This window comes from Propithecus coquereli, unplaced genomic scaffold (genome assembly GCF_000956105.1).
Source record: "Propithecus coquereli isolate 6110/MARCELLA unplaced genomic scaffold, Pcoq_1.0 Scaffold215, whole genome shotgun sequence".
Taxonomy (NCBI): Eukaryota; Metazoa; Chordata; class Mammalia; order Primates; family Indriidae; genus Propithecus; species Propithecus coquereli.
The window spans coordinates 694013-715866 of NW_012146634.1; the positions used below are offsets into that span (position 1 = coordinate 694013).

At 52.5% G+C, this 21854-nt stretch overlaps 2 protein-coding genes across 2 annotated transcripts; one reads left to right on the forward strand and one right to left on the reverse strand.

Moving 5' to 3' along the window:
• Window positions 1–2243: 2243 nt before the first annotated feature.
• Window positions 2244–7637, reverse strand: PPM1J (protein phosphatase, Mg2+/Mn2+ dependent, 1J). The gene is made up of 10 exons (XM_012644626.1): window positions 7291–7637; window positions 5842–5956; window positions 4986–5273; window positions 4576–4688; window positions 4215–4299; window positions 3521–3639; window positions 3253–3316; window positions 2990–3097; window positions 2710–2861; window positions 2244–2560 (listed from the first exon to the last, which is right to left on the reverse strand). The coding sequence occupies exons 1-10, from the start codon at window positions 7614–7616 to the stop codon at window positions 2413–2415; spliced, it is 1518 nt and encodes a 505-aa protein (XP_012500080.1). The 5' UTR covers window positions 7617–7637; the 3' UTR covers window positions 2244–2412.
• Window positions 7638–13532: 5895 nt separating this feature from the next.
• On the forward strand, window positions 13533–18145 carry FAM19A3 (family with sequence similarity 19 (chemokine (C-C motif)-like), member A3). Its single transcript, XM_012644628.1, has 5 exons — window positions 13533–13591; window positions 14908–15023; window positions 15664–15813; window positions 16667–16791; window positions 17992–18145. The coding sequence occupies exons 2-5, from the start codon at window positions 14909–14911 to the stop codon at window positions 18001–18003; spliced, it is 402 nt and encodes a 133-aa protein (XP_012500082.1). The 5' UTR covers window positions 13533–13591; window position 14908; the 3' UTR covers window positions 18004–18145.
• The last annotated feature ends 3709 nt before the right edge of the window (window positions 18146–21854 follow it).

A 21854-nucleotide genomic window follows, 5' to 3' on the forward strand; every position in this document is an offset into this window, starting at 1 on the left:
GGAGGTCTGGGCGCCGGCCTGCCTGGCTGGGGGGCGTCACCGGGAGATTCCGGGACTGCGGAGGAACGGGGCGAGATGGCGGGCGGGACCCCCAAGGACTCAGGCTCTGCCCCACCTTCCAGCCCCTAGGGGAGGACCGGCGTCGGGAAAGTTGAGAGGGGCTCGGGTGGGGTCAGGAAAGGCCGCTGCTGCCCTCCTGTGGCCAACCAGCCACGCGCTCCTGCCCCACTTGGGATCTGGCGGGAGGCGGGACCGGGAAACGGCGGCCTGGGGCGCCCCAGGGGGCGGAGGGTGCAGATGTCCACTCTCTGCTCCTAGAATCATTGCGGAGCAAGTACTGCCCAGCATCATCTCCCAGCCTTGAAGACTTTTCAGAACTGTTCAGACCCAGACCACCGTTCCACCTCACAATTCCCTTTCTTCCCCGGCCTGGAATTTCCACGAGTCCAATTCCTACCTACCCCTCAAGGGGCTCTCCTAGAAATGCTTCTGGATCCCCAGCTAGGAATTCAATTCCCATTCCTACTGTGTCCTTTCCGTGTGGTTAGGGACACTTAGCCCGGTCTGACCTGGCACTAAGATATTTACCTACATGTATGTATTCTTCCCTGTAAGGCGGCTGAGGAAGTGGACGTAGAATGAGGAAATCTACCAACGTTTCATTGGCTTGTGCTCGGTATATTACATAGCTCAACCCTTTTAAGACTCATCACAGATCTTTGGGGTAAGTATATCCATCCCCTTTTGCTCGTACGGAAACTGAGCTCAGAGTACTTAAGTGGCTTGCACAAATGTTTTGAGATTCGTAAGTGACGGAGCAAGAACTCAGAGGGTCAGGCCTGACTCCAAAGTCGGTGGTCTCTCACTGCTGCCTCCCAGGGTCCTCCCACCTGTCCCTTCCCCCACTGTCCAGCACAGTGTGTAGCACTAATAGGTTTTCAACAAATATTTGCTGAATGAATGAATGTTAGAACTCATATAGCCTTTAAAGATCTGAAGTGCAACCCAGACATTTGATAAATGAGGAAACTAAGGTCCACAGCAGTTTTGTACCCAGGCCTCTTAACTCAATCAGTAAACATTTATTGAATGTGAACTGAGTGAGAGCCGTGTGCCGAACATCAATTTCTGCCTTCAAACAACTTATAGTCTAAGTGAGGAATACAATTTCAAGAGAGCTAACATTTATTGAACCCTTATTGCATGGACCTGGCTCTACATACGTTATCTACAATAACCCTAGGAGGTAGTACTGGTATCTCTCCATTTTCCTGATAAGCAAATTGAGGCTCCGAGAGGTTACAGAGCTAGGGTTAGGTCTGGCACCAGAACCTGAACAGCTGGACTCTAGAGCCCTTGCTCTTAACTGCTACTGGCTACCGACCCCTAATATGGACAGTCCTAACACAGGAGATCATCGCTGCAGTGGGGCATGCATGGGCTGAGGGACAGGTGAAGTGTTCAAGATAAGGTGATTTTAAATAATAAGTATAAAAATAAAATAATAGATTTTAAATAATAAGTCGGAGCTACCACAAGCCCACAGAGTTAATGGGAATCCAGGAGGGTGGTGGTGGTGAAAGATGAGGCTGGAGGAGGCAGCAGTGGCCAGATCATGAAGGTCCTCATATGCCATGCTCAGGAGTTGAATGTCAGTTTTTCTCTAGGTACAATGAGGAACCACTGAAGTTAGGAGGGTGACATAGTAAAGAACTAAGGTGGCGACAGTGGGGGTGGAAAGAAGGAGACAAATATGAACTGTTTTTTAAGATGTATAATCAGCTATACTTAGTGATCCATTAGCTTGATGAGGAAGAAATGAAAGTCAAGAGTGGCCAATTCTAAGATTTCTAACTTGAGCAGTGGAGCTGGTGCCCAACGAGAGGATGAACCAGGAGAAGGAACACGTTATGGGGGAAACGGTGAATTCAGTTTGAGGTATGTTGAGTTGAAGTGCCGAAGGGCTGTCTAGGAGACGGTGGGGAGATGACTGGGATGTACGGGTCCAAAGCTCAGGAAAGGTCTGGGCTGAAAACACCGACTTAACAGACATGAGTAGTAGATGGATGGTGTCACAGCAGTCAATGAGGACAGTCATGGCAAGTGTGTGCAGTGAGAAGAGTGGAAGGCAGAAGAAAGAACCTGGGAATGCTACATTTTTAGGACTGTTCTGGTGTTCTTTCCACCACCCCACAGAGTTTTTCCTTACCTTTCGGTTTCTACCCAAAGCAAATAAAGACACACATCTTTATCCATCTGTTTTATTTGCCAATAGCTAAAATTTTGGATCTAGTGGATATCCCTTCTTCAGTTAAATTGCCACTAAAGAAGAGTCAGGGAGCCAACTTCAGAATTTGGGCTGGGAGAGGGATAAGTGTGGAGAGGCTGGGATGGTGGTGGAAGTTACTCCCCTCAGGAGTAACTGCCTGGCCCTCCCAGGGGGATGACGAAGACTGAGATGTCATCCCCGGAACCCAGCTTGTTGTTAGGGAGACGCCAACCACGGTCCCGGGGAGTGCCCCGGGCCCCCAGGACCAGAGCTTGGGCCAGGGCTGTATACCTGCCAGGAGCACATGTGCACATTCATGTACCATCGTGTATATGGGAAGATAGATACACAGACCCACATGTGGGTCCCCAGGCATTGCTTCCCTTTGCCCCTTCCTTCACCAGTGCCATCCCCTCACCACCATGCCATGCGACTCCTACCTGCTTGGGTCATTGGGCTCGTAGGCTGACAGTACCCTGTCCACAGTGGCAGCTACCTCACAATCGCTGGTGACATCCCACAGGCCATCTGTTCCCAGAACAAGCACATCATCCGGACAGTGCTCGTACTGTGTCAGGTCGTATACTCGTACCTGGTGGGGAAAGAGGGTAGAGAGGACTACTGTGTAGGTTTGATGGACAGGGAGCTGAGGGATAAGAGCCACTCAGAGACCCCCAGAGGAGGGAAGGTGTGGTTGGGGGGGGGTCCCATACAGCTCACCTCAGGGAAGCAGGAGAGGAAGGGCTTGATGGGCAGGTTGGAACTGCAGACCTTAAGATTGTGGTCTCCCAAGCCCCGGGTCACCCCAATGGTGGCCATCACCCGAGCCTAAAGGAAACGAGGAGTGGCTGCTGCCATAGTCCCTCCCAGACTCTCTAAAACCATAGACCCTTCCCACCCCTTCCCTCAGGTAGAACCTCCACCTCCCTAGACAAGTTGTAGTGGGTCCTCCTGCCCTCTCCCACCTCTACCATGGAGTTTACCTTTTTGCCCTCCCCACAGACCAGAGGAAACCTGAGATCCTCCAGCTCGATCTTTTTGTAGGCCCTGGGGAGGAGGGGAGCAGAGGAGGCATCACCCAGGTATCAAAGCCTCCTACCCTAAGAGCTACACACCCTCACACAAACCCATAAGCAGGGCCACATCCCCCCAACTCCCAGCCTGGCCCAGCCTCCAACTTCCACTTCACAGCTGGTGAAGGACTGGTTGCGTTGCCACGGGAACGGGCCCCAGCTCTGAGGGAAGTGTTACCAGCCAGTCATGTTCTGGTCCCGGTACAGCATCCTCTGCCCCAGCTCCTTGGGCTGAACTCTGCGGGGGAACTCAAGGTGTGTGAATTCACCACCCAGCAGCTCTGGTTTCAGGAAGCCCTAGGGTTGGGAATGGCTAGATACAGCGAAGGGCCAGGGGGCATTATGCTCACAGCACACCCTGGTACACAGACCATGTTGTTTATAGCAGACCCTTAAATATAATTTACCATGTGCCACACACCGTTCTAATATTAACTCATTTACTCCACACTACAGCCCTTAAGGCAGAAACTATTGATGCACAGAGAGGTTGAGGGAATAGTTGATGTGGGATATTTAGCAAAGCAGTCAAACCAGAATACATCCCAAGGCGGTCCAGCTCCAGAGCCCATGCGTTTCAACAGGAAGCCATACTGACTTCCAACGGCCTTTGCTGTTCCCTTCCCCCACCTCTGACTCTACTTCCTGCCTCAGCTGGGGCCGCCCTGGGATCAGTGGACCAGCCCAGGCTCCTGCCTTCTGCCTCCTCCCACCAGCTCAGCCCTCACTCAGCCCGCACAGCAGCCTTCCCACTAAGCTCCCAGGAAGGAGCTTTCTGTGCATGGGGTGTGAGAGTTCTCAGGGACATATAGGGTGCAGAGAGGCCCAAGACCCAACAACGAATGGGGATGGAGAGTTTGCTTCCTACTTACAAGCAGCTGAAGACGCTGGCGCTCAGTCTCCGGGGTAAACTCCCGGGACATTGGAATGATTTCACCATTCCGGACAATGATGGCCCTGCCCAGAGAAAAAAGATTTGGGCCTGATTCTCCTCAGACCCCTCGTGGAAAATTCTAGAAAGACCAGGCCTTCCCCATAATGACCCTTATGATTCCTTACCCAGACCCCATTTTTCCTCCCCTCCAGGATATTTCAGGCTTTTCCTTATGTCTGTGATCCCTCCTGATGCCCTCCAATCTGTGATTTTTAACCCCCACCACCTCACTCTCTTCTATTCCCCCATCCCAGAGAATGTGGACCCTGCAACCAATTTCAAAGCCCCCCTCCCCATACCTGCTGTCACCTGCATTGGCCACGTACACCTTGCCTAGCAGGTAGACCACAACCAGCGCACAGCAGCCCCCCTCCACTTGGTGGCCACGCCGCTCCCGGGCCATCTGCTCATCCTGCCACATAAGGGTCAGAAGAGGTGGAAGAAGAAGAGGTTCCAGGCACACAGCCACCCTCTTCCCTCCTCCATCCCATCTGCAGAATTCAACTGGCCCAGCCCCACCGTGCTAGAGGAGAGGAAGGAAGACATGGGTGGAACTGCCCCTTCTCCCTCCCCTCTGAACCAAGTTCTGCTTAGGCTCTTAAAGGTGTTGTGGGTTTTCGAGGTCGCTCCCCTCAGGCCACCTGGCTCCCACACAGAGTTGACCAGAGTGTTTGCCTAGTGGGCCCCTTGGCCCAGGTCACCCACTCACCATGAGCTGGAAGGCATTCTCAATGGCCCCCACTACCAGGCTCTCATGGGTCACTTCCTTCTGTGTTGACCAGCAGGACTGAGGACCAACCAAATGAGAGGGATCAGAGGAACCTGGGGTCCCTGGAGTGGATGGGAGGCAGAGGGGCGGTGGCGAGGGGTCCTGAAGTATCTCTACCAGGTCCTTTAGCTGTTCCCGGATATGGCGATGCAGGAGCCTTGATGCCATTTCGGCAGCTCCACCCCCTGCATGCCCATCAAACAGGCCCCAGTAGTAGAAGCAGAGTCCCTGATGGAGGAAAAGTTGGAGGCATGAGAGAGAGAGAGTGTGTATGTGTCTGTGTGTGTGTGTCTGTGTGTGTGTGTGTGTGTGTGTGTGTGTGATGCAGGGAGAAGAACAGGACTCTGAGCATACATACAAACATCAGAGAGGAAGTCAGTGTTTGGTATTAAAGGCAAATTAGGTTTATTCACTTATTCACATAGGACCTACTATGTGTCAAGAAAGGGAAAGCCTCAGGAAAGCCACTCTCAGGGGATAAAAGAGGCAAAAATCAGCATTGGTAATTAATTAAGTCATCCATAAATACGAGAGCCTCTACCTTTTAAGTGGAAAAGTAAACATTCATACTGATATGGTAGAATCTAACTGATCAGTGCATCAATTGCATTGATCAATGCATTGATCAATTACACTGATCAATGATCGATGTAAGGGTTCTGTGCCAGAAGGTAGAAAGCTAGTGACTTAGGAGACAGGTCCTCCACATGTCTCAGATTTAAAATCAGATGCCTGAAATCTCGGAGAAGAGGTGTCGCTGTGTCTCTGGAGGCTAGGGAAGAGGGCGGGGGCTTACCTGGCCTCGGCTAGGGTCCCTAGGTACCCCCATAACACTCCTCCGACCTTCCACATACACCACTTCACAGCAAGCCTGGTCCTCATTGTGCCGACTCTTACCAGCGTTGATGACCCTGCCGGGCCAGAATGACCGCATCAGGTTGGATACCAGACCAGGACCTGGAATAACCCCCACCTTAGACACACACATCCTCTCCTATTGGCTGGCCAAGCTGAGAAAGGTCACAGCCACCTGGGATCCAGGCCAGAGGAAGGAGGAGAAGGGAGGGCGGGCAAGGCACAAGGAGTACTGTCTGGGTGGCAGGCCCTATCGCCTCACAGAAAGGCCAGCAGCAGCACCTGCCTGCCTCAGTTCCCCCATCCCTGGAAAAGGAGGCATCCCTGGTGGTGCTGCTGGGGTAAGAGCTAAATGGGGGCAGGAAGTTTTACTTTCCTGCTATCCAAGACCCTACATCCCACCCCTAGCCCCAGTCAACTCTCCTAGTGCCTTGTCCCCACACCTCACCTTCATGGGCACACCCCCCCTTACTCTAAAACCATCCAGCGAAAGTTTCCGTTGCTTTGGCAACGAGGAAGTACTCCAGCCCAGACTCGGAAAGAGGAATTGAAATAGAGTAGGAGTGGAAGCCCCCCTGGACTGGGCAGGAGCCACCGTAACCACAGACTCCTCTCACGTAGGAAGCTAAAGGAGGTGGTCAGGTGGGGGACGGGGCCACCAGCCACCTCCCTCAGCACCCTCGGCGCCCCTGTCTCCCTCCGTGCTCTGCTTTGCCGGCAGATGCAAGAAAAAGAACACACAGCCTAGGAGCAAGCCGGCCGCTCCGACCAGGGGGTCCGCTTCGTCGCCCGGCCCGCGCGAGCTGGCCAGCCTAGGTGCGTCTAAAAGGGACCCTCCTCCTACCCCAGGCGGCGCCTCCCCCACCCCTGAGGAAGCTGGCGGCCTCCCGGTGTCACGGGCTATTTCTGGGTGTGGAGGGGGAAGGGAACTACAGTAAGAGGGACATGGAACTGGGGCGCTGGGGTTGGGAAGCCGGTGAGCGCCTCTTCCCAACCTCTATCTCCCCAGTTAAAAGGAACCCCGCTCCTTCTTGAGAGCCCTCCTCCCTTAGCCTTTAAAGCGCCAGGCCGCGACTGAGAACTGGCCAACTCATCCTTTGCGGGGGCCCTGCGCCCTCCGGGCTCTGGGAAGGAACGGGGTCCTGAGGCGGCGCGGGTGAGGGTAGTCAATGAGCTGGAAGGTCCTGAAGAAGGTGATTCAGGCTGCATTCGACCGGCCAGGGCTGGGAGGGCGTGCGGCCCGAAGCCCAGAGGATAGCCAAGGTCCTGGGAAAAGGGAGCGCCTGGCACCGAGCGCGGCGTGGGGCACGCATCCTAGCGCCCGGGCTGCCGAGCTGGGGAGAGGGGATGGGAGTCCCATTCTGGTTTGGGTGCCCCAAAGGGCGCTCACTCGGCGTAGCCCGTGCTCCAGGGCAGGCGGCGGCCCGTGTCCGGGGGGCTTTGCACAGCCCGTCCCGCGTGGTCGTCGGCGCGTCGCAGCCCCCCGGGGCTCAGCTGCAGAAAGGTCGGTCTGGAGAAGCTCGCTCGAGCCTCTACAGCCTTCGCGGGTGCCCCGCTCCCGCTCCCGGCCCTTGCCGGAGGGCTCCTGGGCGCTTCCGGAGCAGCGGCGGGCGGCGCCGAGGTGGCGTTGGGCAGGTCTGGGGATTTGGGGCGCGGAGGCGGAGCACCCCCGGAGCTCACCAGGTGCGCCACGGCCGAGCGCACCCGGTTTAGCATGCTGCCTCCCTGCCCCGCCCTCGGCCGTGGCCCCGCCCCCGACCAGGCCCCGCCCCCAGGGCTTGGGTGGGCGGTGCTCCTCCAGCGGGCCCTTCCAGGCCATTGGCTCCGGGCCAGCTGGGCCGGTCGGGGGCAGAACTTCCCCTTGCTCTGGGCCACCCGGGGAACCGACCGGCTTCTGCTCCGCCCCATTCCTGCTCGGCCCGGCCTCAGTTTCTTAGGAAGGGTCTGTTGTCGGAAGGGGGCGAAGAGAAGAAAACCTTATTTCAGATTTAGAATAGAAATCAGCCAGAACTTCCCCACTGTGACGGGGGGCTGGGGTGCGGCGTCCTCGCTCTCGGCCCTCCAGCCTGCCCGGAGGGCCGTGGAGCTGATGACCTCAGAATGGAAACATCCTCTTCAGAGCCGCTGGGTGTGAAGCACCTGGTGTGACACCATCTCTGGCTGCGGCTGCTGGAGTGAGAGAGGTGCAGAGCTGGTGCCGTGCGGGGGTGGGGTGTCAAGGAGGCAGGCTGCAACCGACCACCCGGAATCAGGGAGCGGGGGTAAATTCCTAGGCTCCTTGACGCCGCTGTTCCCCCAAGGAAACCACTTCTAGATGTAGGAGAGGGGTTGCCACTCCCACCTTTCTTTCTCAGAACCCAGTTTTCCCCACATTTAGAGGTCCCCTGACCACAGCAGGACTAGTTAGTAAGGATAATAACATATTAGGTTATTAAGTATGAAATGTCCAATTACCTTAAATACTAAATTTGACAGTTGAGGTCTCTGACATTTCACTTTGACACTTCTTGTTTTATTTTTATTGTGAAGGTACATCCTCAGTCTTGCAAACGCACGTTTTGGTTTGTGATTATCTTTCAAAATTTTTTTAGGGCAGTTTTTGTGAAACCATGGGTAAGCCAAAAATAAGTGTTATTTGCGAATATGAGTTCTGTTGTGAAACCAATGCAGTGCAGACAGCTCAAAATATCAATAAAGTGTTTGGGAAGGATGTGGTTAATGAATGCATAGTATGTGGATGGTTTGAGAAGTTCTGTTCTGGTGATTTTAATCTTGAAAATGAGCCACGTGGGTTACCTGAGACCAAGGTGGATAATGATGAGCAGAAAGCTGTAGTGGAAGCGAATCCGTCTTGATTTACGAGTGAGTTAGCAGCAAGATTTGACGTTACTATTCCAATAATATTGGACCATTTGAAACAAATGGGCAAGGTACAGAAGCTGGATAGATGGGTTCTGCATGAATTAAATGAGCACCAGCAGAGAAATCATCTGGAAGCTTGCCTTTCCTTGCTGTCATGACATAAAGGTGAACCATTTCTATACTGTTTTGGTACGTGTGATAAAAATGGATTCTTTTTGGCAATCACAAGCATTTGGCACAATGGTTGGATAAAGATGAAGTGCCGAAACACAGTCTAAAACTGAATATTCATCGAAAAAAGCTAATGGTGTCTGTTTGGTGGTCCAGCGCTGGTACTCTCCACTGCAGCTTCATTAAACCTGGTCAATTGATTACAGCAGATGTCTACTGCAACCAGCTGGACGAAGTGATGAGGACACTTGTGATTAAGCAGCAGAGATTGGTCAATAGAGACAGACAGGCCAATCCTCTCGCAAGACAATGCTCAACCACATATCGCACAAACAACACTGCTCAAACTACAGAAGCTGGACTTAGAAACTCTCTGTCATCCAACGTATTCACCAGAACTTGCACCAACTGGTTACCACTTCCTACAAGGAAAAATGTTCAATTTTCAATAAGCTGTGGAAAATGCCTTTTATGATTTCATTGCCACTCACTCTCTTCTTCACTTCTGGCATAAACAAGCTACCATTAAGATGGCAAAACTGTGTCAATAGTTTAGGTACATACTTTGATTAATTGTACTGCTTCTTGTTTCAGATACAATAAACTACACTTTTGATTTGAAATCAGAGATTTCATATTTAATTACCTAAATAACATCATAAGTAACTATCACTTATCGGGGACTCACTGCATACTAGGCCCTCTACAAAGCATGTTCCATACATTAGGTCTCTTATACCGCACACCAACCTTCCAAGGTGGGTTTTATTCTGTCAGTTTTACTGAGGAGGCAGAACGGGATGCTCTTGCCATTTTACGTGACTTGACCCAAAAGGTCACACAGCCAGCAAGAGATTCGCATTCATGTCAGCCCCCTGATGCCCAAACCTGGTCTGTCTTAAAACCAAGCTGATTTCTCCAGATCAGGGAGGAAGGGTTAGGAAGAAGATGAATGGCTGAGGGATGAGTGGGGGTTCCTTCCCTCCCAATCTTCTCCTCTTAGGGCCAGGCTGAGAGCAGTCGGAAATGCTGAGCAAGTTCTGTGGCTGCCACCAGGGGGAAACAGAGGCCAGGCTAAGTGCTTGCCTAAGAGGTGGAAAAGCCCACCTGCTGGAAGATGAGGACTGGGCCTGGCACCTGGTGGGCTGCCTGTTCTTTCTGTCTTCTCCCCTCTGGGGGAGGGTGGTACCGGCCTGATGCCAGAAGAGCTCTGTCCCTAAACCTCCTATCAGGGAGTTGATCACTAGGACTCCAGAGATACCACACACACACACAGTTCAAATGGGGACAAGGCCCTTATGGGCCTAATGCAAGTTGAGCATAGCCATCAGGGACCACTGGCACCCAGTTGATGATTGAGACTCCACCTCTGGGCTCTGTCTGCCAGGCGCTTCCTGACCATACCTCCCTCTGCTTCTAGGGCTAACCTGTTCCCCTAAAAGGGGAGGCTTTCCTGGCAGCTTCCAAATAAAAATCCCGCAATGGTCATTCAGGTTTTTAGGCTTGCTATGCCTGCTATGTTATATCTGAACTTTGAGCAGAGACAGCCTGAGAAAATGTCACAAAAGAGAAAAAAAATCAGACCCAAAGGCACATAGAGCAGCAAAGGCAGATGAGAACAAAGAACAGGCTGCTCCTATGGGTTTTCCCTCCTGCTTGAGAAAAACTGGACCCAGCTCTCAGATAAATGGCATAACCACAGTGACGAGCCAAAGACTGAAGAAAAAAATAGAACTCCTGATTATTTTTATTATTCACTGTTTCTGGACAGTTTACTTACCACTTCTCCATGTTACCCAGCTCCCTATGCCCTGCTCTTCATAGCACCCACCAAGTGTGTCTGCAAGTGGGCCACAGAGCCAGGGCCCAGAGACCCCCCAGCTCTAGCACCAGAAGGTCAGCAGAGAAGTCAATGGCTTCCTTGGGCTCCAGAACAGCCTCTCAGCCATATCCCAACCCTAAGGCTCTCCTCTCCCCGATCCTCTCACCTCCTATTCCTGGCATCGTCACACCTCCTCCATCCTCACACTGCCCCGGAACCTCGTGAGAAGGTCATCACCTCTACTCATCCCTGCAGCAGCAGAAAGTGAGAGGCAAAGGGGGTGGGGTGAGAAGAGAGACTTGTGGGATGTTTTTCTCCACTGAGAGCCCAGACTCTGCTCCGTGGCTGGCCCTGCCAGAGGAGCTCCAGTGGCTCAGGGCCAAGAACTGGGCTTCTTCCCCCTTGCCTCTCCCCTCCATGTTACCCCAACTTCTAAGAGGAGCGTGTCCCTTCTGTGAAGAGACAAATTCACAGAACACCTTTCCCTCCCATTTGTCTAATATTTTCACATCCAAAATGGAGCCCTGGAAAGAATTATGCAATTGTAATTTATTACATTACAATTTTTCTGATGAAGAAACTAGGTCTCAGAGTTTCGTTCCCTAGTTGGGATTCACACCTATTATCCATAGGGACCGTTCACCAGCCTATGGCAGCCCTCCTGCCCAGCCTCCTAACTTCCCTAGTCCTCCCACCCTTCTCCAGGGGTAGAGATATTTATTATTCCCTCCTAAATATCTAGAAGAGTGTCGTCAAACAGACCGTGGGAATGTTCTATGTCCGCTCTGTCCAACACAGTAGTCCCTAGCTTCATGTGCCTATTAAGCACTTGAAATATGGTGAGTGCTAATGAGGAACTGAATTTTAAGTTTTATTTAATTTAGATTTAAATAACAACATACTGGGTGTGGCTACTGTATTGGACAGTGCAGTTCCAGAATCTTCAAAGCTCAAAAACCCTGAGGGTCTGGGCTAGCACTCCTCACCCCCAGCGCCCTTCCCCCAACACCTCCTCCTTGCCCTGAGCCACGGGACTAGGGGCCAGGGGACCTCAAGGGTTTTGAGGGACCTCCTCGGAGTCGCCAGGGTCTGGCCCAGGCGAACGGAACCTGCGGGACCGATGTCCTTTTGTCCCTCTTCTTGCCCCTGGCCGCCAGGGGCCGCTGCGTCCCGGCTGTGCGGACCCGCCCGGCCGAGCGCCCGGCGCTGTCTCGAAGGCGGCGGCGGCCCGCGGGGCTGGAGGAGCGGGGGCCGCCCGGGGCCAGGAGGAGGCGGCGGCGGCTGCACGCTCCCCGGCTTGCCGGCGGGATCCTCGGAGGGACCCCGGCTGAGCTCTGCAGAGCTGGCGGGGCCGGGCTCGGAGATCCCCGGTGCCCAGAGCCCGGCCCTTTTGCCGGTGATTCCAGCTTGGCCAGAGCCCCGCCGTCCCGGGGACGCAGCAACCTGGTGAGGGGGACAGGGCTCCGGGCTAGACAGCACCCAAGCTGGCCGCTCCCTCCCGCAGTCTGCCTTCCGGAGTCTTGGGCCCACACTCAGAGGCAAGGAGGACTTGAGGCCAGCAAGTGGAGCCATTGGGCGCCGCTGTGGGGCAGGTAGGTCGCAGGTGTGGTCTCGGGATTTGGAGGAGTGGGCGCTGGGAAGGGGCGCGGGAGAAGGTGGAGAAAGGTTGATGGTTCTTGTGGTTCACATCCTCAAACCCTTGCTGGTATGCAAGCTGCTAACTCAGACTCACCATAGCCTGCATTAGAGTTTGGGGAAAACAGGCTGGGAAACTGAGGCAGGAGCATGGAAGCCCAAGAACAAATCCCAGAAGCTTCTTTCTCCAGCTCTTTCTGAGGGAGGGAACAGAATGCCAGAGATCCAGGCCCAAATGAGTTCCCCTGTCAACTTCTTGGGGTTCACAGGAGAGATGGGTGAGTTGTATTGGAGGGTGTGGCAGCTCAGAGAGAAATAGGATCACCCGAGAGAAGACAAAGCTGCATTTATAATGGTCGAAATGAAGGTTCCTGATGGGGGCAGGGAGAGGACCTACTCAGAAAAGAGATAAATCTAGAAGAGGGGGGAGCTCTCTTCCACGGGAGCACACCCACCTGGGGGTACTGCCACCGCTTCCTCCATCTTCCCCCACAGCCCCTCTTGTCTCTCCCACTCCTGGGAGCTAGGATTCAGGGTTCTCTGTCCTTCCTGGGCCCCACCATCCTGTGTTCCAGTTCTGCCCCTCTTAGGAGGGTGCGGGAGGAGAGGTCCTCAGGGAGAAATGGAAAGCTGTTTGGGGGTGTGGCCTCTGAGGCACAGAGACCTGGAAAGCCCTCCTGCTAGTCCCCGGGGGCAGGAATGGGAGCGAGGGTGGCAGAGCTGAGCCAGCTTCGCACGAGTCCAGGAAGCAAGTACCATGGGGGTAGGAGGTGGAGGTGAAGAGGATTCAGGGCCTCAGAATCTTTCCACAGGAATCTGTCAGGTCCTGCTCCTTCCCTGATCCTCAGCTCCCTCCCAAGAGCAGAGATAGGACAGCACTGATTCTTGGGCACCTCCCGACCGTCACCGACTCAGGCCCCTCTCCTCAGGCTCACCACCCTACGTGCTCCCAGAGTCTGTGAGGGCCCCTCTAAACTCTAAATTCCCAGGGCAAAGGGAGAGACTGCTCCCTGCTCAGGTATCTGGGGCCAGCTTCAGTGCCCAGCCCAGCCCCTTGCCCTCTCCCAGCTCCTCCTTCACCCCATGCAGGCCATGGACTCCATCTGTCCTTTGCAACTGCCCAAGAATCTTTCCTACCTGTACAGGTGATGTGAGTCTGAGATCAGTAGATGAGCAGCCAGAACTGAAAGATCCCAAAAAGGTGAGTGAGGAGACAGTTGAAGATGGGGTAGAAGGGTGGATTGAGATCACGCACCCTATTTGAGGGAGCAGCTGAGTCCTGGCATCAGTTTGGCCTCTGGTATTTTCAGAACTGTGCTGGCACTTGTGGGAGACCAGGAGTGCCCCCAGGGGCTAGCTGAGCACAGAGGCAGTGGTCCAGGCCTAACCCTGAGCCTGCAGCCCTGCTGCCTCCTGGGGCTGCGCCCGCCCTTCTGTGGCTGGGCAACTCCCAGCTACTCTGTGCTTCTTCCTCCCTGGGATTCCTTCCATTTCTAGCCTACCCTCTGGGATAGATTTGGGAGACCCAAGCTATCAAGGATGGAGGACGAAAAGGAAAGGGGAAGAGAGCAGGAGCAGTGCAGTGGGTGTAGGTCAGGCTCCTGGGCTCTGGACTCTTCCATCCACATGCTGCCTGGCCTTGGGCAAATCACTTGACTTCTATTAGCCTCAGTTTTATTTTTTCCTTTTTAAATTTAAATTTTGCTTAAATTGAATTGCTATTACATTCCCTTGATTGGAAACTCAAAAAGTAATAAAGAAATCAGGAGAAAAATAAGTCTCCCTTCTGCCTCCATTTCCCAGTCAACCAGTTTCTCTTCTCGGTGGCAAACAATATTAATAGTTTTTCTATATATTTTCCAGAGCTATTTTATATATATTAGAGCAACATAGATAATCCCTTCCTTTCATACATTTTATACAAACCATTCTATGCTTTTTTCCTTAACAGTGGATTATCATTGGATATCAATGCATGCATCAGTACATAAAGCATTTTCCCATTATGTTTTTCACAGCTGTCTGGATGGGACTGCATGTGTGTAGATCCTCTACAATGTAGTTAGCCAGTATTTTACTGATGGTTGTTTAGGCTGTGTCCAAGCTTTTTCAGCTTTGGTTTGCTCATCTGTAAAGTAGGTAATAATAATCCTACCATGCAGGACGGTCATGAAGGATTCAAGAGCATGCATACCAAGTGCTTGGGTCAAAAAGTGCTCAAAAATTGGAAGTCAACATTATTATTCCTCTCACGTCATAGCCCTCCATGGGGCCATATCTAGTTTGTCCTCCAAGACCCCTCTTAAGTGTCACTTCCTCCCAGGCTCTCCCTTCCTGCTCCCCTCTCCTCCTGTTGCCTACAGTGACTCTGTGCTGGACTGAAAGCCGCCCGGGAACAAGGTGTGCATCCCACCCGCCCTCGTGCCTCCTAGACCTCATGGCCCAGAGAAGGTGCTCGAGCTGGGCACGGAGGAGCTCCTGTCTGCGGCTGAGCAGGGTGTGCCCTTCTCTCCACAGGATGAGTGAGAGGGCCACGCGGAACTGGAGCACAGGCGGCTGGCTGCTGGCGCTGTGCCTGGCCTGGCTGTGGACCCGCCTGGCCACGGCTGCCTCACAGCCTCCAACTGCCACAGGTTTGGGGGAGGCGACGGGTCCTGGGGAGGGGGTTTCCCAGACACCTCGGAAGCTGGCCACCACTCCACCCTGTGCCACAGCAGGTAGATCTCTGAGGCAGGGGTTCTGGCTCCTTCTCTGTTTTTCACCCAGGAAACTCTGTCCCCCTGTTCCGTCCCAGTCCAGCGGAGGCCTGGGCAGACCCACTGCTCACCTTCCCTCCCAGGCAGGAAGGTGTGTTCTGCAGAGGGAGAGGCCCTCGGTGGGGGCCTTGAGTCTGGCCTCCTGGCCTAATTCTGTGGTTTTCCTTCTGGGATGACTAAAGCCCGTGTGAGCGGATGATCCTCCCCACACATTGTAAGCTCTGGGGCCCTTGCCCTCACCCTAAGGAAGCTAGAAAGGTGGGGGCTAGTGTGGGACTCCATCTTTCTCCTGCACAAGGGCCAGGCTCTGCCAAAGGGGGATGAGCGTGGCCTCACAGGGGAGGAAGGAAGAACAGCTCTGGGAAGCAGCAGGGAGATTTCACGGGCTTGCTCCTCCCCTCCATTGGAAATCTCTGTAGCCCTGCAGGGAGGAGGAGCTCAAGGACAAGCAGGGTTGGCGGGGAGCAGGGTTGGGAACCCAGGCTGGGTGCCTGATGCCATGCTGCTGGCCCCTCAGTGCTCACACAGCAGGGCACCTGCGAGGTGATTGCTGCTCACCGCTGCTGCAACCGGAACCGCATCGAGGAACGCTCTCAGACCGTCAAATGCTCCTGCTCTTCTGGCCAGGTGGCCGGCACCACACGGGCAAAGCCCTCCTGTGTAGACGGTGAGTGAGAGGCCAGGACATGGGCAGGGAGGGCCTGAGCAGAGCAATAAGGAGCTCTGTTCAGGCCTCACCATCTGCTGGGGATAAATTTCATACCCATCTCAGGGCTTTCATGATCAGAGTCTCCAATGACAGGGCACCCTGTGGGGGAACAGGGCAGATGTGGCCATTCCCATGTCATAGATAAGGAAAGCTGTCGTTCTTCGCGCACCCCGCCACCCACACCCACTGTCAAGTGTGTATGCAGACGCCTTCCTCTGCACCGTCAGACTCCTCTCGCCTTACACTCGGCAGACACGGGCTTCATTGCTTCTTGCTCCTTCCATGGCCTCTTCCACATGCCCTCCTCTCATTCTCAGCCACACTCTTGCTCTCCTCACACGCACACATGTGCTCCTCACACCCACCTGCCTTCCCACTGCCCCACCCACGCTGGTGTTCTCACACCCACTTGGCACCCCATAGACCTGACCACTGTGCTCTCACGCATGCCAGCTGTGCCCTCCCGGGCTGTGGACCCCTCCAAACAGCTCACACACTGCCTCACACACACCAAGGAGGTGTGTTGATGACCGTGCCTCTATGCTAGTGACATGGTTGCCTTAGAGACAACTTCGCCTGCCTTCACTCCTTGCTGTCTTTGGGTGGGATTGAAGTTGACAGAGTTAAGTCCCCAAGCCTCAGCCTGAGTGCCACCACTCTGGGAAGCCTGGAGCAGGGGAAAGACGAAGGAAATGCAGGGCTCAAACCCAAGGGCGTGTGGAAACATCCACTTCATTCACAGACCCCCTTTTGACTGCCTGCTGTGCTCACGGAGAGTTTAGAGCTACGCTCCTGCCTCCCGCTCCCACAGCCTCCATTGTCCTTCAGAGGTGGTGGTGTCAGATGCAGCCCTGCCTGCCGGGCGAGGAGTGTAAGGTGCTTCCGGACCTCTCAGGATGGAGCTGCGGCAGCGGAAAGAAAGTCAAAACCACCAAGGTATCCGGGCGGCCACTGCATCTCACCCTCCCTTCTCCCTTCACCTGGGGCGGAAAAGGGGCACAGGAGCCCTGGGAGTCTAGGATGTTGGTGCCCCAGGGTGAGACTGTGAACCACGAGAACGCGTGCCAGACGGTTCTCCCAGGTCTGTCCTGACCGGAGACAGGAGTTAGGGGCTCTGCATTTGAAAGCCGCTGTGTCCTTCTGGGCAAATTCTTGATGCTCCATATGCCTTAGTTTCTTCTTCGTTGCCTGGAGTGAGTTTGCCTCCAGAATGTGTCAGATCCACAAAAAACAAAGTAGGGAATTGAGAAAATTACCTAGATAATTCAGGGAGGAGTCTCTACTTCCACCTGAATTCCAGGGACAGAAACCACTCTGCCCACCCACCTCTACCATGGCCCGTCCCTCCACCCCCACCCCACTCCTACTATTATCAACTCCCTACAGTCACACCCACCTTCCTGTAGTCCAGTTTCTGTCTGCTGTGACAGCACCCAAGAGGATTATTATTTTCATGGTTTGCTGCCTGCCTCGCACAGCAAGGGTTAATTACAATTTTCTCAAACTCCTTAGCAATTCCATGTGTGTCATGGGTAGTCAGTTGCATCACTCTGTCATCACTATTTGTACAGAAGAATGACACTGTGGGGCAAGCCAGAGCTCTGCCTCCTGCTATTCTGCCCTGCCGCCACACACAGCAAACGAGCAAACAAACTAAAAAACAGGGAAGGAAAGGCAGCCTTCAGGGTTCTAAAGACAGCAACCATTTTCATAGAACACAGAAAAAAAGGAATTACAGCAAGAAAAAGTTTGGCTGGATATAAAATAGAGCTTCCTGTCTGTAGGCAGGGAAGGGAGACAGTCATTCTGAGTATATTTAAGACTAGAAGAGAATGAGATCCCCCACAAAGCCTGTGACATTTGTCATCATGTTATAGGTTTGGATTTGTAGCCTGTAAGGCTGATCGCTGTACTCGCAATTTGGGTGGCTACTCTGAGGCAACCCATGGTGAGGGTTGCCTGATCTATGTTCGCATGGACCACCAGGCCATGCTTTCCCAGTCTGGACTGCTTTGGGGGAGGGGATCAGCAGCAATGACTTCTAAGTGACTGCATATCCCGGGGCATCTCTGGCATGCTGGGATGGGAATAGGCATTCCCTTCTCTAACCTTACCCCCCATCGCTTTGCTCTCTAGGTCACACGATAGCTCTTGGGGGTCATGGCCTGGACAGAACAGACTCGATTGAGCCATGGACCGAAGAATGGTGTCCTGTCATTAGCCAGCAAATTTGGGGATTCATTTACCTGGACACATGTCCCATTCCAAATGCACCATCAGTCTTTCCAGGAGCCTTGCAATTAAGCAGCTCAGCAGATACGGATGGATCTCCAACCACATACCTAGAGTTGAGCCGGGCTCTTCTGAGGATGCAGAAGAAGGTCAAGACATAATTCCTGCCCTTAAGGAATGTCCAGTCGAGTTGGGGAGCTGATGACAGACAATTTAGATAATTTAGATTCAAGTGTACGGTACCAGACTCTGGCTTTGGGCCGCAGGGCACAAAGACAAGAGGTCACTTTCACCACCCACCACCTCCCTCTTTCACATCAGTCCTGATTCCCCAGCAAGCTGCTCACATGTTGAAGGAAAACACTCTTCGTATGCTGGAACCGTGGTATCTCATTTGGATGGGATTGGATTGACCTGGGAAAAGAAAGCAAAAATGGAGCCAAACAACTTCCCAGCTGAGCATCTGCAGACGCATGGCCTGGTTTAGGTTATTCGTTGGGTATGGGATGAACATGACCTTAAAATCACTCCCATCCAAGCACCTCAGGTTTCTGTTTGCTCGTTTTATAATAACAGATGAGGAAAGTGAGTCCCAGAGAGGTGAGGTGTGACTTGCCCAAGATCTCACAGCCTGAGCAAACCTCTAAGACAGCTGACCTGCCAGCCTGAACATTGGGATTCCAACCTGGGCCTTCCATGGTAATTTTGTCTCAAGTTACCGTAACCTGCAAAGTACTGGCTAGACAACAACAACATTTTTCTTGGGAAATGCTAGAGTAGGAACTTTTACCAAGGTCACTGTTCTCTTGTCTGAAATCATCCAGAATATCCACACACTAGGATGTGGGGCCATTTGGTCTCCACTCTGCCTTCAACCCCCAAAATCCCAAACAGGTCCCATGATAGCCCAGAGGTCATTCAGCCCCGTTACATCTGGGGCACTCTGAGCTGGCATCTCCATTGCCCGCTCTGATTCCTCTCTTTTGGGGTCTTTAGGCTGTAACTCTCAGAAGCTCCGGCTCCAGGAGAGAGTCTGGGTGGGGTGTAGGGCCAGTCAGAGTCCTCTCCCTTCAAAGGCTCCTGCGAGGCAGGAGAGGTGGCAGGCTGGAGCCTCTGTTTAGGATTGAGGGTCAGCACAGTTAGGCTGGCACCCAAGATGGCTTCGGGATGACACACAGGCTTCAGACTCAGAGCCATGGGCTACTTAGATATCTTCTCAGTAAGACAATTGCAGCCTCCGTGACAGCTGTGATTGGGATCACCAAGGCCTTAGGGAGATGGGTATCAGTAGAGACCAGCCTGGACAATGCTGAATTCTGACCCTCAGAGAAGGTGAATCAGATGATGGTTTGGGGCCAAGTCTCAGTTCCTCCCTCCCTCGCCATGTAGTAGAACCAAGACTATTTGAAATTCCTCCTTCCTCTGTCCAGTCCGGTTTGTTTTCTTGTTTTTGTTTTGTTTTGTTTTTGGTAATTGAGTGAACAGTGATGCCAGCTTCTCACTAGACTGTAAATACCAGAATTCTGACAACTTTGAATCTCTGCAGATAGTGGGGTCATGGGGTGCACGGTCAAAGTATATCATTGCCTCCTTCGAGGCTAGGGGACGGATGAAGGGGTTGGCAAACTTCTTCTGAAAGGGCTAGATAGGAAATATTTTAGGCTTTGCATACCATGTATAGTCTCTGTTACATATTCTTTGTTTTTGTCGTTGACGTTTGTTTGTTTTGTTTCATCTTGTTTTGAAAACCTTTTAAGAATGTAAAAACCATCCTTAGCTAGAGGGCTGGGCAAAAACAGACTCTGGGTCTTTTTGGGCAAGTTGCCAAGCCCAGCGAACCTTTAAGGCAGGCCAGCTCTGCAGCTCGGGACTGCCTCCCAGCCTCCTGCCTGCCTTCCGTGCAGTGGGAACCTGAGCGCGAGGCTGGGTCGGGATTTGTTTTTCTGTTAATGCTCCTTGAGAGATTGGTGAGTGAATTATTTAGGCTACAAATGAGACCACTTTAGCAGAGTCAGACAATAAGGGCCTGTTCTGCTGGAGGCCAGAATGCGGGCTTCTCCACTCCCTCCCTGCCCTGGAGCCTGAGTCCAGGATGGAGGGAGAGGGCTCCAGCCCCTGCTCATCTGCCGTGTCCACAAGCCACTGGGCTATGAGTTGGGAATGAGCCCAAAAGTGGGAATGATGCTATACGAACTCTCCTCTGAGCTGCCAACCACCGCCAGCCCCTGCCTGAGCCAAAGTCCGGGTTCCTGGACCTTCCCTGACCTCCCTCATCCTTGCTTACAGAGAAGACTTCTTTCCTTTGACACATGCTGGAAATTGTTAGTTCACTGTTTTCAACTCCTCAGAGCCTCCATTTCCTCCCGACCTATTCACATACTTATTGGGTGGGCTTTGAGGGGTACCTTTTACATGGCCAGAAGAGCCTATATAGGAGGGTCTGATGGAGAAGAGAAAGTATCCTGTCTTCCCACAGTAGCATCCTAGGATCCTGTTTCCAACTGATATTCCAAACAATATTTGTGTGCATTTTGTAGCTATTTCAATGGCAGTTTAGAAATGGAAATTAATTTTCCTGGAGCATAGGGTTTCTGAAGTCATTTGTCTTCCTTTTATCCCCTTAGTGGGATAGGATCTCAGATTCTCTGAAGTTAGCTGGTACCCCCACCATTCTCAGCTGTGAAGGCCTCAGGAAGGTTGCCAACTACAGGAGATCATGTGGCTAATTTCTGGCCTCCTCGTAATTTCATGGTCTGTGAGTGACATCCTAATTAATGGCCCAGACGGTTGCCTAGATCTGAGGTTACAACTTCCTAAGATCACAAGCTTATAGCTGGAAGGGATTTTAGAGACCAGTTAGCCAACTCCCTCATTTGACAGATGAGGAAAGGGAGGCTCAGAGATATTAGGTGATTTTCCCAAAGACGTACAGCAAGCTCGTGTCATGTCCTGTCCAGTGATCCAGACAAGTGTTCTTTTTGCTATTGTACATCACATCCTACCCCAGTACAGATGAGGATCTGAAAAGAAGCAGGATTTTAGAAAGGATGAATGTGAAAGAGGCTTATTCTAAAATCACCCAACCCCGTGAGTACAAGGGGACAGAATGAAGAATGGAAAGCTTTTAGAGATAAATGCATGGAAAGAGAACATCAAAACACCAAAGCACAGCACAAAATAATTAGAACAAAACTGATGCCACATCCAAATAATTGATTTTTATTCTTTCTGGAGGAGATATGATAGAGCCCATATCAATCTTTGAAAAATCTGTGAAGCTAGCTTTCATGGCTTCTGGCTTCTTTAGACCCCACTGTAGGGATCTGTAAACTAAAACCCATGGGCCAAATCTGGCCTGCTGCTTTTTTTGTAAATAAAATTTTATTGGAATATGACTGCGTTTATTTGTTTATTATTGTCTGTGGCTACTTTTGTGCTACAACAGCAGAGTTGAATCATTGTGAAGAGACAATATGGCCCATAAAGACTAAAATATTTATCTGACCCTTTATATTAATAGAAAAATTTTGCCAACTGCTGCCGCGTAGTGTTTTGTTTTTTTTTTTTTGAGACAAAGTCTCTAGCCCGGGCTAGAGTGCCATGGCTTCGGCCCAGCTCACAGCAACCTCAAACTCCTGGGCTCAAGCGATCCTTCTGCCTCAGCCTCCCGAGTAGCTGGGACTACAGGCATGTGCCACCATGCCTGGCTACTTTTTTTTCTATATATATATTTTTAGTTGTCCAGATAATTTCTTTCTATTTTTAGT